We start from the raw sequence: 12,630 nt of genomic DNA on the forward strand, positions 1-12,630 counted from the left end.
ATCACATGAAATCTTGAAAAAAATTTATAATTTTTAATTGTGTTTTTACGGTGCAGTTACTATATTATGTTAAATTCTTATATGTGTTACATTTTCAAACCTCATTGATACAGATGATAAATTATATAGTTTAAAATTATTAATCATAATAATAACATTATGATCGATTTCGTTAAATTTAATTGATGTAATAATTGTACTCAATGAAAAACTACAATTAAAAAAATTGAACTACAATTAAAAAAACTCTTAAAGATTTCAAATATTTCTTTAATGTGATTGTTAATAACGACTTTCAATGTTTAGAAAAAATGTTCTGATAATTGAAATTTTATTTAATTTTATAGTTTATTTAAAATTGCAGAAACACTACATAAATCCATTTCAATTCGCTAGACAAGATAAGCTATTCATGAAATGGTGATAAGTCAAGGTAAAGCTCGTTTGCTTCTTTTATTCTTAGAAAATTTTCCCTCTGATTGCTAAGACTTTTCCCTCTCATGGCTAAGACTTCGTCTCACTCTTGTGGAGAGGAAAAATCCTTCTTCATATACCAGGAAAAATAGTAATCTCCCTCAGCAGAAAAACGCCAAGACAAAACAGCTATATCATGCCAAGGGAGTAATAAGCCAAGCCCGTTACAGGGGAGCCCTTTAACGCACCTGAAAGCAATTACCCTTATCTTGACAGCTGAGGTTTGGGCGAGATCTACAATGAATCGAACCGACCACAGTGCCGACGTGAAATATCCTCAGTGGTAGACGGATCCTGGGTTAGAGTCCCTTTGCCGTCAGGCTAACTGTGGGAGGTTCTCGTGGTCTTCCTCTCTATGTAACGTAAATGCGGGTTAGCTCCATCAAAAAGTCCTCCACGAAGGCAGATTTCTCCCAAGTGATCCAGGAGTTCCCTTGTCTTCGGGATTGGGTTCAAAATTACTAGGCTACGGAGTTGAACATTAGTAGTCGTAAACCCATAAAATTGGGTCGGCTGTTCAACAACGGTTATAAAATAAAATCTTACTCATATTACAATATTAAACATGCCGACTTTCCCACATTAGTCTTGAATCTAATGAAATTTTTTCTATTGACAAGTTTATACGTAATTTGCATTTGAAATAATCGAATTAAATTCAATTAATTAAAGTAACCTACCATATCATAAAAAAATCTAAATAAATTGTGTTTTAACGTCATTTTCAATAATCTATAAATGGAAAAAGGGAACAGAAGTTAAATTAACTTAATGAAAATAAATTTTTACTTTTTACGTCCGTCGTAAAGTCTTCAAAGAATTTTTCAGGGATTATTTTTTCTAGCCTCGTTGTATTCTTAAAAAAGATGAAAGTAGTAATAGCCGATGTACGTGCTACGGAAGTGACGTCATCACTCAAAGTCAACCGGAGCTTACTTCTGTCCCAACCGGAAGTTGCTTATTTCTGCCCGCCTATTAACCGGAAGTTGTTTATTTCTGCCCGTGTGTTTATTACTGCCCGCCTGAAAATCGAAACTTCGTCTGCAGCGTCATGGGGAGCTTATTTCTTTTTTTCTTAAGCCTAATATATTTTTAGTTTCGGTTTCTGTTTTTAATATAGTTTTGTTTTTTAAATATTATTTTCATTTATTACTTTTTTGAGGATGGCAACACATAATAATTTCAATATTAGTTTCTTGCTGTGGCAACACTTATAAACTTTGTTTGGGGTGAAATATTGTATATTATGAAGTAATGACGTCATCTTTTTATTACTTAATACATAAATGATATCATGCTTTTACTCTAGTGGCGCCATCTATGTGGGGATGATGGAAATAAAATAACTTTAAATGTATTTTAATATTTAATTCTGTTTTATTATTATTTATTAAATATAATTAAGGCTGAGGATCGAACTCACGCCAATCAAAAAGCCTTCGTGGGTCAGTAGTTGGATATCATAACCACTGACCCACGAATGCTTGGTTAGATATGTGTAAATAAGTTAAACTTTTGTATTCTGAGCATGTGTATAAATGAAAAGGATTTTATATCGATATCATCCTACAGTTTCATCGATATATTTTCACTTGGCAGTTATTAAGTAATTATTTCTGCCCCTCGAAAAGGATATTATAGCTTTCTCTGGATGGCAACGGTACTGATCATACACGTGTTAATTATTACATAATAAATAAATGATATCATGATTTTCACTCTAGTGGCGCCATCTATGAGGGAATGTTAGAAATAAAATAACTTTAAATCTATTTTATTATTTAATTTAAATATAATTATTACTGAGGATTGAACTCATCATGTGATGATAAGAGCATTAGTCACTGAAGCGAGCCATGAGGTATGATGGTTGAGGGGGAGTACCGGTTTTAGCCCGACGTCACTTAGGTTGAGTCATCAACATGTTGGGATCGCACTCGGACAAGATTCATCTTGACCAGTGACGTACAGGTATTGAACTCCGTTCTCTTCACTCGCGCAGTTGCACGTGATGTGATTAATATTTTCTCATTGGTTGAACTGTCTTTTGAAGTAATTCTTTCCGAATTTTGGCAACGGCAAGCCATAGCTTATAATAAACTTTCTTGCATTTCTTTTCCTCGCTCTTACTTGAATGTGTTTTCGATAGCGTTGCTCGCTTTTCTTATTTGCGGTTGCACGTGGTGTGTATTTATGAATATGGATAAACGACGAAGATCTGATATTTCTTCTTCAGAAAGCAATGTAAGTAACTTTAAAAAAGTTCATTATTATTATTATTATTATTATTAATTTGTAATATAAGTTATATATTTCTGAAATATATTCTCCATATTTTTAGATTATTTTTGAGGATTCTGAAATACCTTTGCAAAATTCTGATGATGAGGTATTAATATAGCATAATTTATTCATTTTTATTGTTTTTTTTTCATAGTTTTATTAAGATTTTGTTAATGATTACTTTTTTTTTTATTTTAATTTTATTCTGTAGTGGTGTTCACGGGTATCGTGCGACGACTCTTCAAACACGTTATTTGACGATCCAGATATTCCACTCAATGATAGTGATGATTACCTTGTAGGTATCCTTTTTATATATTTGTAAAACACTTTGATTTATTAATTACTTTATTCATTACTTAATATTAATTTTATTTCAATTATTAGTTTCGTGGAGCACTTACTCAGAGTTATATAGACAGCTCACAATTTTTTGGGAGATTAAATTTTATTCAAGATGGGTTAGGTTTACAGGTAATTAAATTTTTTCTTGCTTTAGATACAATTTATATTTTTAATAATGTTTTATTACAGTGATGATTATCTTTATTTTTATAGGATAACCCCGGACCGTCCGGAGTTCCGCCATTCAATGTATGTATGATACTTATTTAAATTAGTAATTCAAATGAATAATTAATATCTGCTACATTAATTGTTTTATTTTTCTTATCAGTTGAACGATGCCATTATATTGGTACCACTTCGTCAGCGTGACTACAATACATACCGGGCGAATGAAATTACCTACCGTGCCAGAATCGATGATGATAGGATACCAGAATATTTAAGAGAAAGACCGTTGATAACAGCCATGGAAATTGCTAGAGAATTATTCACGCTGTTATAAGAGCGCACTTTTGTTGGGTTGAGACCCACGGATCTAGTGAGATTCTGTATCCAGGCAGATGGATTGGATAAGCCAATATCATCCACTTTGCAACAAGTCAGAGATTTCACCCTAGAGAAGCTTCTTGGGATCGTTCTCAAAGTTTTACAATCGAAGGACAAAATAAAATTGTCGGATGGATTTACCGTCGATGTGATAACGGTGAAACGGGATGTCGGAGCAGGAGGCGGTACTAGGAGAGTAATCAACGCTGAGATTGACCAGCTTCGAAAACGATCAATTATCTTCATTCCAAGAGATGATATTGGGCTATGTTGTGCAAAGGCTATTGTCAGGGCAATTGCTTTGAATGATGGGGATACAAGATCCACAAATGCTTTCCGCAACGCATGTCGTCCAGCGTTAATGATGAGGGCAAAACAATTGCATGAAGACGCCGATGTTCCACTAGGTCCATGCAATATTCTGAAATTGCAAGGTTTGAGGAATTTTTAGACACACAAATAGTGGTATTTTCCTCCACAAATGGAAACGGGGTAAGTTTTTTAACTATAATTTAATCATATAAAATTATTAGTTACATGCTTGTTTTCTTCGTAATATTTATATATTGTTTTTTCTTCTTCTAAATTTGGTATCAAAAAAAGAAAGATTAGCTTTTCTTTAAAATTTTAAGAATATACTTTATTATATTGATTTCTTCGATTTCGACTTCAATGAATTTAAACTGTTGTTTAAATAAAATAATGTTGTTTTTTCTATTTTTGACTGTTTTATGATCAACTTATTATTTTATTTATTTAATTAAAGAAAATAGACCTAGTAGCATTAATTAACATTTAAAGGAGAAAAAAAGTAATTTTTTTTTGCTGTGTTATTTTTTTAAATTTTTTTATGTTAACAATATCTTTTTTTTAATGAGAAATAAATATTTCAACTGTTCTTATATATTTTTCAGCTATCGTACAAGAGTGATACTCCAAGGCGGAGACGAATTAACTTATGGTTACATAAGGAGCATTATAGTCCTATTACAACCATGACAGGGTTCTATGCGTCCAATTTTTATTGTATCGGATGCGAGAAGGCTTATGATCACGAGGAAAATCACGCTTGCAAATATGTTTGCCCCGTTTGCCGAAAACTAGAGTGCCAACCTACATAAAACCCTAAAAGATGCAAGGACTGCGACCGATTGTGTAGATCTGAACAGTGTTATGATTCGCACAAAGCGAAACAGAATAGGCAAAAATTTTCCATTTGCGATAAAGTAAGATTGATATTTTTTAATCTATTTTTTACCTACAATCTTAACATTTCATTTATTTATTTATTTATTTATTTTAGTTATACCAATGCCCTCGTTGTTCCAAAGTTATTCTGAGGAAGTATTGCCCACGTGAGGCTCATCGCTGCGACACTTCAAAATGCGTCTCTTGTGGTAAATTTGAAAATGAACATCATCTTTGCTACTTGAAGAAAGTTGATGCTAAAAAGCAAACAGAAAAGTTAATATATTTCGACTTCGAAACAGACCAGAGTTCAGGCGAACACAGGGTGAATTTTGCTGTAGCTCAAGATTTTCAGGGAAACGAGAAAGTTTTTAAAGGTTACACAGCTCTCCAAGAATTTTGTGCTTGGTTGTTCTCACCAGTCCACAAACAATATACAGCAATCGCCCATAATATGAAGGGGTAAGTTGTATGTCTATTAAGTCATCTATGCAAATTTCATCATTAATTTTTAAAAAATATTAAATTTATGAGTATTGCTTTTGATTTTAGGTTCGACTGTCAATTCATTACAGCATGGCTTTTAGAGCAAGGCACTACTCCTGACGTTATTCCTTGCGGCTCAAAAGTCATGAGCATCACTCATCCGAATTTGCGAATCACAATTATTGATTCATATAATTTTTTACCGATGGCCTTAGCAAAATTACCCTCTTGTTTTGCGATTCCTGAGATTAAGAAAGGTTTTTTCCCCCACTTATTCAACACGGTGGAAAACCAAAACTATGTAGGACCACTGCCGGACCGATCTTTTTTTTGCCCAGACACAATGTCTGCCAATAATCGAACTGAATTTTTAAAGTGGTATGATGAGCACAAGGAAGATGAATTTGATTTTCAAAAAGAAATGAAGGAATATTGCAGGTGATTATTATCTTTTTTTTTAATTTCTTAAAGTGCAACCGTATTATGAATTGGTGTTTAAAAATTTATTTCATTCTTTTTAGTTCCGATGTAGACATATTAAGAAGATGTTGCAATGTATTCCGATCGGAGATGATACAAATTTCAGGGGTCGATCCTTTTCGGTAAGCTCTTTTAATTTTCTAAATAAAAAATCTGAAATGGTACTGCTTTTAAATAAAAATCTTAATTATGTTTTTTTTCTCCCAGTTATATTACAATTGCTTCGTCTTGCATGGCTGTCTATAGAAGCAAACACATTGTGGAAGGGACTATTGCTATGGTTCCAGTGAATGGATATATCAATGCAACCAATTTCAGTGCAGACGCTGTTAGATGGCTGGATTTTGTAGCTCGTTAGGAGCATATCCAAATTCAACATGCTCTTACAGGATGTGGAGAAGTCAAAATCAATAATGTCAGTGTTGATGGGTTCTGTAGTGATACAAATACAATTTATCAATACCATGTAAGTTTTATTCTTATATATATACATATATATATTTATTTTTTGTCGAGCGTTTTACGTCATTATAATTTTTTTTAATGCTAGGGATGCTTCTACCATGGGTGTCTAGAGTGCTACGAAGAAGATGCTGTGCACCCTTTAAAGAAAATAACGATGTCAGCCCTAAGAAAAAAGACAAGAGAGTTAACCGAAAAGTTGTGCTCCTCAGGCTACAGAGTTATTGAGATGTGGGAGCATCAGTTTCAAAAAATGAAGGATTGTCCAGAGCTGAACGAATTCATTAAGAATCATGAAGTGCAAGATAGACTGAAACCCAGAGATTCCTTCTTTGGCGGTAGGACTAATGCCATACGACTGTACTACGAAGGTGAAGCAAAATATGTCGACTTCACCTCGCTATACCCATGGGTAAGTAATTTTTTTTTCAGGGTGAAATTCCTGAACAAATTTTATTAATATGTTATAAGTATTATGTTATTTGCTTAATATTATCGCCTCTTATTTTTCAGGTAAACAGATATTGTGACTACCCAGTTGGTCATCCGGAAATCATAACATCGGATTTTCAGGATGTAAATAATTACTTTGGGTTAATAAAATGCAAAGTCTTACCACCAAGAGGACTGTACTTACCTGTTCTGCCGAGCAGATCTAATCAGAAACTGATGTTCCCGCTATGTAGAAAGTGCACTGACAATTTGGCTCAAACAGTCTGCCAGCACACAGATGAAGAACGCTCATTAATTGGAACCTGGGTATCCGAGGAGGTTAAACTTGCCATTAAGAAGGGATATAGAATCGTTAAGGTGGTTATTCAGTTTTTTTTAATTCTTATGTTTTCAAATAATCATAAAAATGTTGTGTATGTATATTTATCTTTATTATTTCTTGCTTTTTTAGATATACGAAGTGTATAACTTCAAGGAGAAATCCAACCGTCTCTGCCGTTCATATATCGATCTCTTCCTAAAGATCAAACAAGAGAGTAGTGGCTGGCCAGCAAATTGTGTGAGTCCAGAAGATAAACTACAATACATTCAAGATTATAAAAACAGAGAAGGAATAGATTTGGACCCAACAAGAATTGAAAAAAATCCTGGTCGACGGGCAGTATCCAAAGCATTTCTTAACAATTTTTGGGGAAGGTGGGTTTTCTTTTTTTTTCTTTAGTTGAAAGAATGTTTTGAATTGTTTTTTTCTCTTGTGTTACAAAAAAAATTATTTTTTTCAGATGGGCAATGAACCTCTTCAAACCCCATTTAACATACGTAAATGACCTACCGAAATTTAATAAGATGCTGGCTGATTCTACGAAAAAGGTATCTTTTTTTGTGTGTATTTAAGTAAAATATATGTTTAATTTCAATATAATTTAACTCAAATATAATTTAAATTTTATTTTGCTTTAATTATAGGTTAAAGATATATATTTTCCAAGCTCCGAAGTTGCTGCAATACAGTGGGAAGCTGTGAAGGAATTTATCGACCAAGACACAACAACAAACATATTTATAGCGTCTTTTACAACCGCGTGGGCCAGATTAAAACTCTATGAAGAGATGGATAAACTTGGTGATTCCGTCCTATACCATGACACGGATTCCATTATTTATGCAAGCACAGGAGATAATGACCCACCTTTGGGAAACTTCTTGGGCGAATTCACAGATGAGCTTGACGGAGATGTGATTACATCATTTGTTTCTGGTAAATATATTTTTAATTTCATATTTTTCAGTTATTAATATAATTACTTAGAAATTTAAAGAAGCATTGCTTTTTTTTTCACAGGCGGAGCAAAAAACTACGCTTATAGAACAGCGTCGGGCAAAACATGCTGTAAAGTTAGAGGTTTCTCTTTGAATTTTAGAAACTCTGAAATCCTGAATTTCGATTCAGTTAAACATCTTGTGTGTTCTTTAGACAGAGAAACCACAATACCTCTCTGCAATCCTTCAAAAATTGTCCGCCAGCCAAAGAAGAGGAAGGTTGTGAACATGACGGAAACAAAGAAGTATCGTATGGTTTACGACAAGAGGATTATTAACGAGGCTGATTACACAACTCTCCCTTATGGATTTTAAAGGATCAAAATGTCTAGTGGATGCGACCCACTCATAAAAAAGCGTGCCTAGTGGATGCGACCCACTCATAAAAAAGCGTGCCTAGTGGATGCGACCCACTCAAAAAAAAGCGTGCCTAGTGGCGACGCCCACTTAAAAAACCGCGGAGTGCCATAGGAGAAGGGTCCTCGTCCCGCATTCTGGAAGGTCTCCTTGAGAGGGACCTACGGATGTCTCCTTGTTTGTATTGTGTGTGTGTGAATGAAAAAAGAATTTAATGAAAGTAGAAAAAATACAAGTTTATATTTTAAAATCATTTATTAATACGACTAATGGTTTACAGAATATTTTAGTATTTTAGCCATCTGTTTTTTCTAGCAAACAATACTGGTGCTGCAGAAGATGATACAGGTAACAGTTTTTTATTAATGACAAATTCTTCGGGGGTTTTCATTTCTTTTAAAGCTTCGAAGAATACTTTTTGTCCTTTGGGCTGTTTCTTTTCATTTCTCATTACACTATTTATCAGATGAAGAATATTGGTTCCAGGTAAGAGTTTATGTTTATACATTATTTCACCTTTTTCAGTCCACGATAACAGTTTCTTATGAGTTTGTAGGAATTGTAAAAACTCTTTCGCTCGTTCCTTTTGACCCTTAGGTACAATATTCATGAGCTGCGTTTCTATTAAATGGTTCGAAGCATTTTCTTCTTCTTTAATATCTTTAGTCTTTTCTTCCACTTCTTCAGATTTTTCTTCCACTTCTTCAGATTTTTCTTCCACTTTATTTGATTGCTCATCCACTGGTTCGTTTTTATTCTCCATAAAAGTTGGAAATTTAACATACTTTTGAAGAATTTGTAAATATAAATCTGCTTTTTCATTTTCAGTAATATTTTTGTTTTTTAAAATATCATGCATTTGCTTGTCCAATTCAGATAGATATTCGACAGTATTATTTTGTAACCTATCTTCCGGTACAAGAATAAATTTTTTAGCGTGATCCATTGATTAAAGATGTTAAAGCTGTAATGGCTGCTGGTATCAGAAATCCTAAAAATCCGTCACCTCGTTGAACAAGAACTTTTCTCTTGCGGAATAAAGGTACTTTTTTGTCTGCAATTTTTCGTAAACTTCTTTTAAAGGGTGAAAGTTTTTTCTTTTGATTTTTATTAAGAGGAATATTACCTTTTAACAAATTAAGTACGCATTCACAAATATGTTTAATAGATTTAGATGAACAATGTTTCAAAAAGTGCCGCTTCGATTTGGATTTAGCCACAGCTTTTAAGACCTCGAGACAACAGTGCTTACTGTCCGACATTCTAATCGCATTTGATTGTTTCAATCGTTGTGAGATTTAATTTATACTTCAGGAAACGACCAAATGATTCAGCTTTGATAATGGCACAATGATTTCTATCCAAGTGTTTAAAGTTACAGTTAACGTGAAAAGGAGCCAAATCATTGACTTTTGGACATCCTATATTTTCTAAAGTAATGCAAGTGGTAAAGTGTTGAATAAATTTTGTTTTTTCATCTCCTTTTATGTAAATAATTTCATACTTCTGAAATATCTCTTCTAAAATATAATATAACGCACTATATGACATTTTATCTAAACACCAATTATATCCATGAGTATTATTCTTGATCCTAAAATATTGCCGTACTTCGTTAGGTTTATAAACTTAAAAGGTGATTGAAATGCCCAATGACTCAAAGATTCAGACTTTATATCAAAAATAGCAAGTTCTTTTATAATCATTCGATTTTGACTAAATAAAAATCCTTCGAAATCTAAAACGATACATCTTCACGGAGGTTAATGAACAAATGATTAACGAGGCTGGTACACAATCATTTTATCAGTCGGAGTTATACCTGAGCGCAGGCGCATATTATTGTTAGTATCCGGTTTTAAATCAACTAATAAATACCCATAAGGCTTTGAAGTTGCATCCTGATACACTTCTTGAAAAAACTTTACTTTTGCTGGATAGAGTTGTCTCCCCAAATGAGTGATTTGACTTTGATCTCTGAGATTTTTGAAAAGAATAAGATAATGAGAATTTAACGAAATTTCTCTCATTTCTCTTCCTTTATGAAAAATGCTCTGCACAATAAAAATGACGGAGACATTACGGTGATGACTATGTTTCGTAAATAGTTGAGTTAATTTGGAATTGCTTCCTAATTCAGACATAAGATCATCTAGAATAATGAGTGCATTTGAAATATTATTTAAATCGGAGGGAACGCCCTCGTGAAATGTCACATTCGGTATGGTTTCAAACATGGATTGATAAGCTCCATAACACCAAACTACCGTTTGCGGAAAAGGTTTTATAATCTTAAATTCAATTATTCTTTTAACTAGCTGACTTTTACCACAGCCTGTTGGACCGGCCAGCACAGAAGTAAATGGACTTTTAAGCATTGGAAACTCCATTGTTATTTAAGAAAAATCAAACAGGAATATTAATTAAAAAATAAATAATATTAAAAAAACGGTATGTAAAGAAAAACACAACCTTTTTAAAAATATAAATAATTTTATTGTTTGAAAGCAAAACGTACACCAAATTTCTTTTTGACAAATTGATACATAACAAAATCATTTTTTCTGTTTACATTGAGATGTCTTATAATGGATAACATAGAGTGATCGCGACAACGCTTATAAATGAAAAAAATACAATAGGCTCCACATACATTCGAAGTGAGAGATTGAAAAGAGATAGCATTCCAGCATGCATTGGAAATGTTAAATAAGTTATATACATCAAGTCCAAAAAAATCAGGTGAATGTCCATAGGAGTCGAAAAATTCCAGTATTTTTCCTTCACCCATGTATAGAGCTAACCAATGAGATCCTGGTCTAGTGGATCCGTGTTGACGATAATAGCTTCATTTTCTTGCAATAAGGGTATCGCGTCTATTGAATAAACACCTTTAAATCTGAATGCTGTAGCGGGATCTTTTGATAAAATGTCATAAATCTTTCTTACATCCATTCTTTTTTAATTTCCAAAGTCGTATATAATGTCTCTTGATTTGTTTATTTCTATAATGTTTTCAAATTCGGCAAACACAATGACACACACTGTTTTGTCTAACGGTTTCTCAAATTTCATTTCCACTCTTAAATTACTGTGTTTTATTAGATTAAAATGCTCGCCGTCACATAAATCCGGTGATAAATCAAATGCATACAAAGTATAACCCTCACAAAATTCTTCTCTCGAAATAAAGTTACCTTTGTCACTTCTCATGTGTTCAGTGCTCATAAATAAATTTTGATAAGCTCTGATATACTGTTTTTGTGGAAAGTTGAGTTCTAGTGGATTATGAGGGACTGGTTGTCCATCTACGTAAACTGCGATGAAATTTAAATTAAAGTGTTTAAAATCGTATGGGTTTTTCTCAAATGTTCCGTGAAATGCATCATTTTCGACACACCCTATGATGAGTCGTTTAGGAATTTGTCCCACAAACACATTGTCTTGCACAAATGACATATTTCCTTTCGGAATGGAATATACTTTACAAAGGACTCGGTTGATAGGATATTTTGCAGTATCTTTTTCTAAAGCTTTTGCATGGCCTAGAATAACACCGGGGCTCACGCGTACTTTTCTTATTAAAAGAGAAATTCTATCTAATATAACTTTATAACCTGTTTTTCCAATCAAGCAAAACTCTGGTTTACTGCGACTCAGTTTAATTTTTATATCCACCATATTTAATAATAACCTATTTTGGTGAAATAGATCACTATGAATACATCCAATCATATCCACACTTGAACTTAGTTTAAAGTATTTAGATCTTTTTTTAAGTCCATCGTTAGAATCCTTATAGTAAAGCTCTGCAGTCAATTGTGAAGTTTTGCTATCATATCCATGGTTTAAAAGCGTTTCAGTATAGGCTATATAAGGATAAGTGTTGCTCGAATTCGATATAATGCGGTCGTTTAAAGATACATCCACTTGAGAAAACAAGGAGTGCAAAAATAAATTAACTGGGCCAATGTTATCATCCGCTGCCGTCAAATTGGTATTATCGTCTTTTAAAATTTTTGCTTGCACATGAAGTTGAGTCTGACTTAAATCAATAAATTCATCACCTGACCCAGAAATGTGAAATTCGACGGGACCGCCATCAAACACATTCGATAACGGGTGAAATTCAACCCACTGTCCTCTTTGAATAACTGTCTGTGTGCCAGGCATCTGAAACAATTCCAATTCAGATTTCACACATTCCGGGGAACCTTTTAAAACAAACGTCAT

General features: G+C 33.2%; 2 protein-coding genes and 1 long non-coding RNA gene across 3 annotated transcripts; 2 read left to right on the forward strand and 1 right to left on the reverse strand.

Annotated features, from left to right (window-relative positions):
• The first annotated feature begins 1,813 nt into the window (after window positions 1-1,813).
• LOC147801227 (uncharacterized) lies at window positions 1,814-6,774 on the forward strand. Its single transcript, XR_015430132.1, has 4 exons — window positions 1,814-2,863; window positions 2,969-3,055; window positions 3,145-6,271; window positions 6,356-6,774. It is a non-coding gene; the product is annotated as an uncharacterized LOC147801227 (long non-coding RNA).
• A 25-nt stretch (window positions 6,775-6,799) lies between these two features.
• LOC147801228 (uncharacterized) lies at window positions 6,800-8,461 on the forward strand. Its single transcript, XM_087154366.1, has 4 exons — window positions 6,800-7,416; window positions 7,503-7,590; window positions 7,687-7,978; window positions 8,063-8,461. Exons 2-4 carry the CDS (start codon window positions 7,510-7,512, stop codon window positions 8,353-8,355), a joined length of 666 nt encoding a protein of 221 aa, XP_087010492.1. The 5' UTR covers window positions 6,800-7,416; window positions 7,503-7,509; the 3' UTR covers window positions 8,356-8,461.
• A 2,897-nt stretch (window positions 8,462-11,358) lies between these two features.
• Window positions 11,359-12,630, reverse strand: LOC147801229 (uncharacterized protein F54H12.2-like). Its single transcript, XM_087154442.1, has one exon. The coding sequence runs from the start codon at window positions 12,628-12,630 to the stop codon at window positions 11,359-11,361; it is 1,272 nt and encodes a 423-aa protein (XP_087010568.1).

This window comes from Parasteatoda tepidariorum, chromosome 11, assembly GCF_982258835.1.
Source record: "Parasteatoda tepidariorum strain Cologne lab strain chromosome 11, Ptep-v5.0, whole genome shotgun sequence".
Classification (NCBI taxonomy): Eukaryota; Metazoa; Arthropoda; class Arachnida; order Araneae; family Theridiidae; genus Parasteatoda; species Parasteatoda tepidariorum.

Bases quoted from the DNA above. Each gene is read 5' to 3' on its own strand.
- LOC147801228 (XM_087154366.1), top strand. From the start codon at position 7,510: ATGAACCTCTTCAAACCCCATTTAACATACGTAAATGACCTACCGAAA. The intron at 7,591-7,686 runs GTATCTTTTTTT...CTTTAATTATAG, and splicing joins TGGCTGATTCTACGAAAAAG to GTTAAAGATATATATTTTCC. The intron at 7,979-8,062 runs GTAAATATATTT...TTTTTTTCACAG, and splicing joins GATTACATCATTTGTTTCTG to GCGGAGCAAAAAACTACGCT.
- LOC147801229 (XM_087154442.1), bottom strand. From the start codon at position 12,630: ATGACGTTTGTTTTAAAAGGTTCCCCGGAATGTGTGAAATCTGAATTG.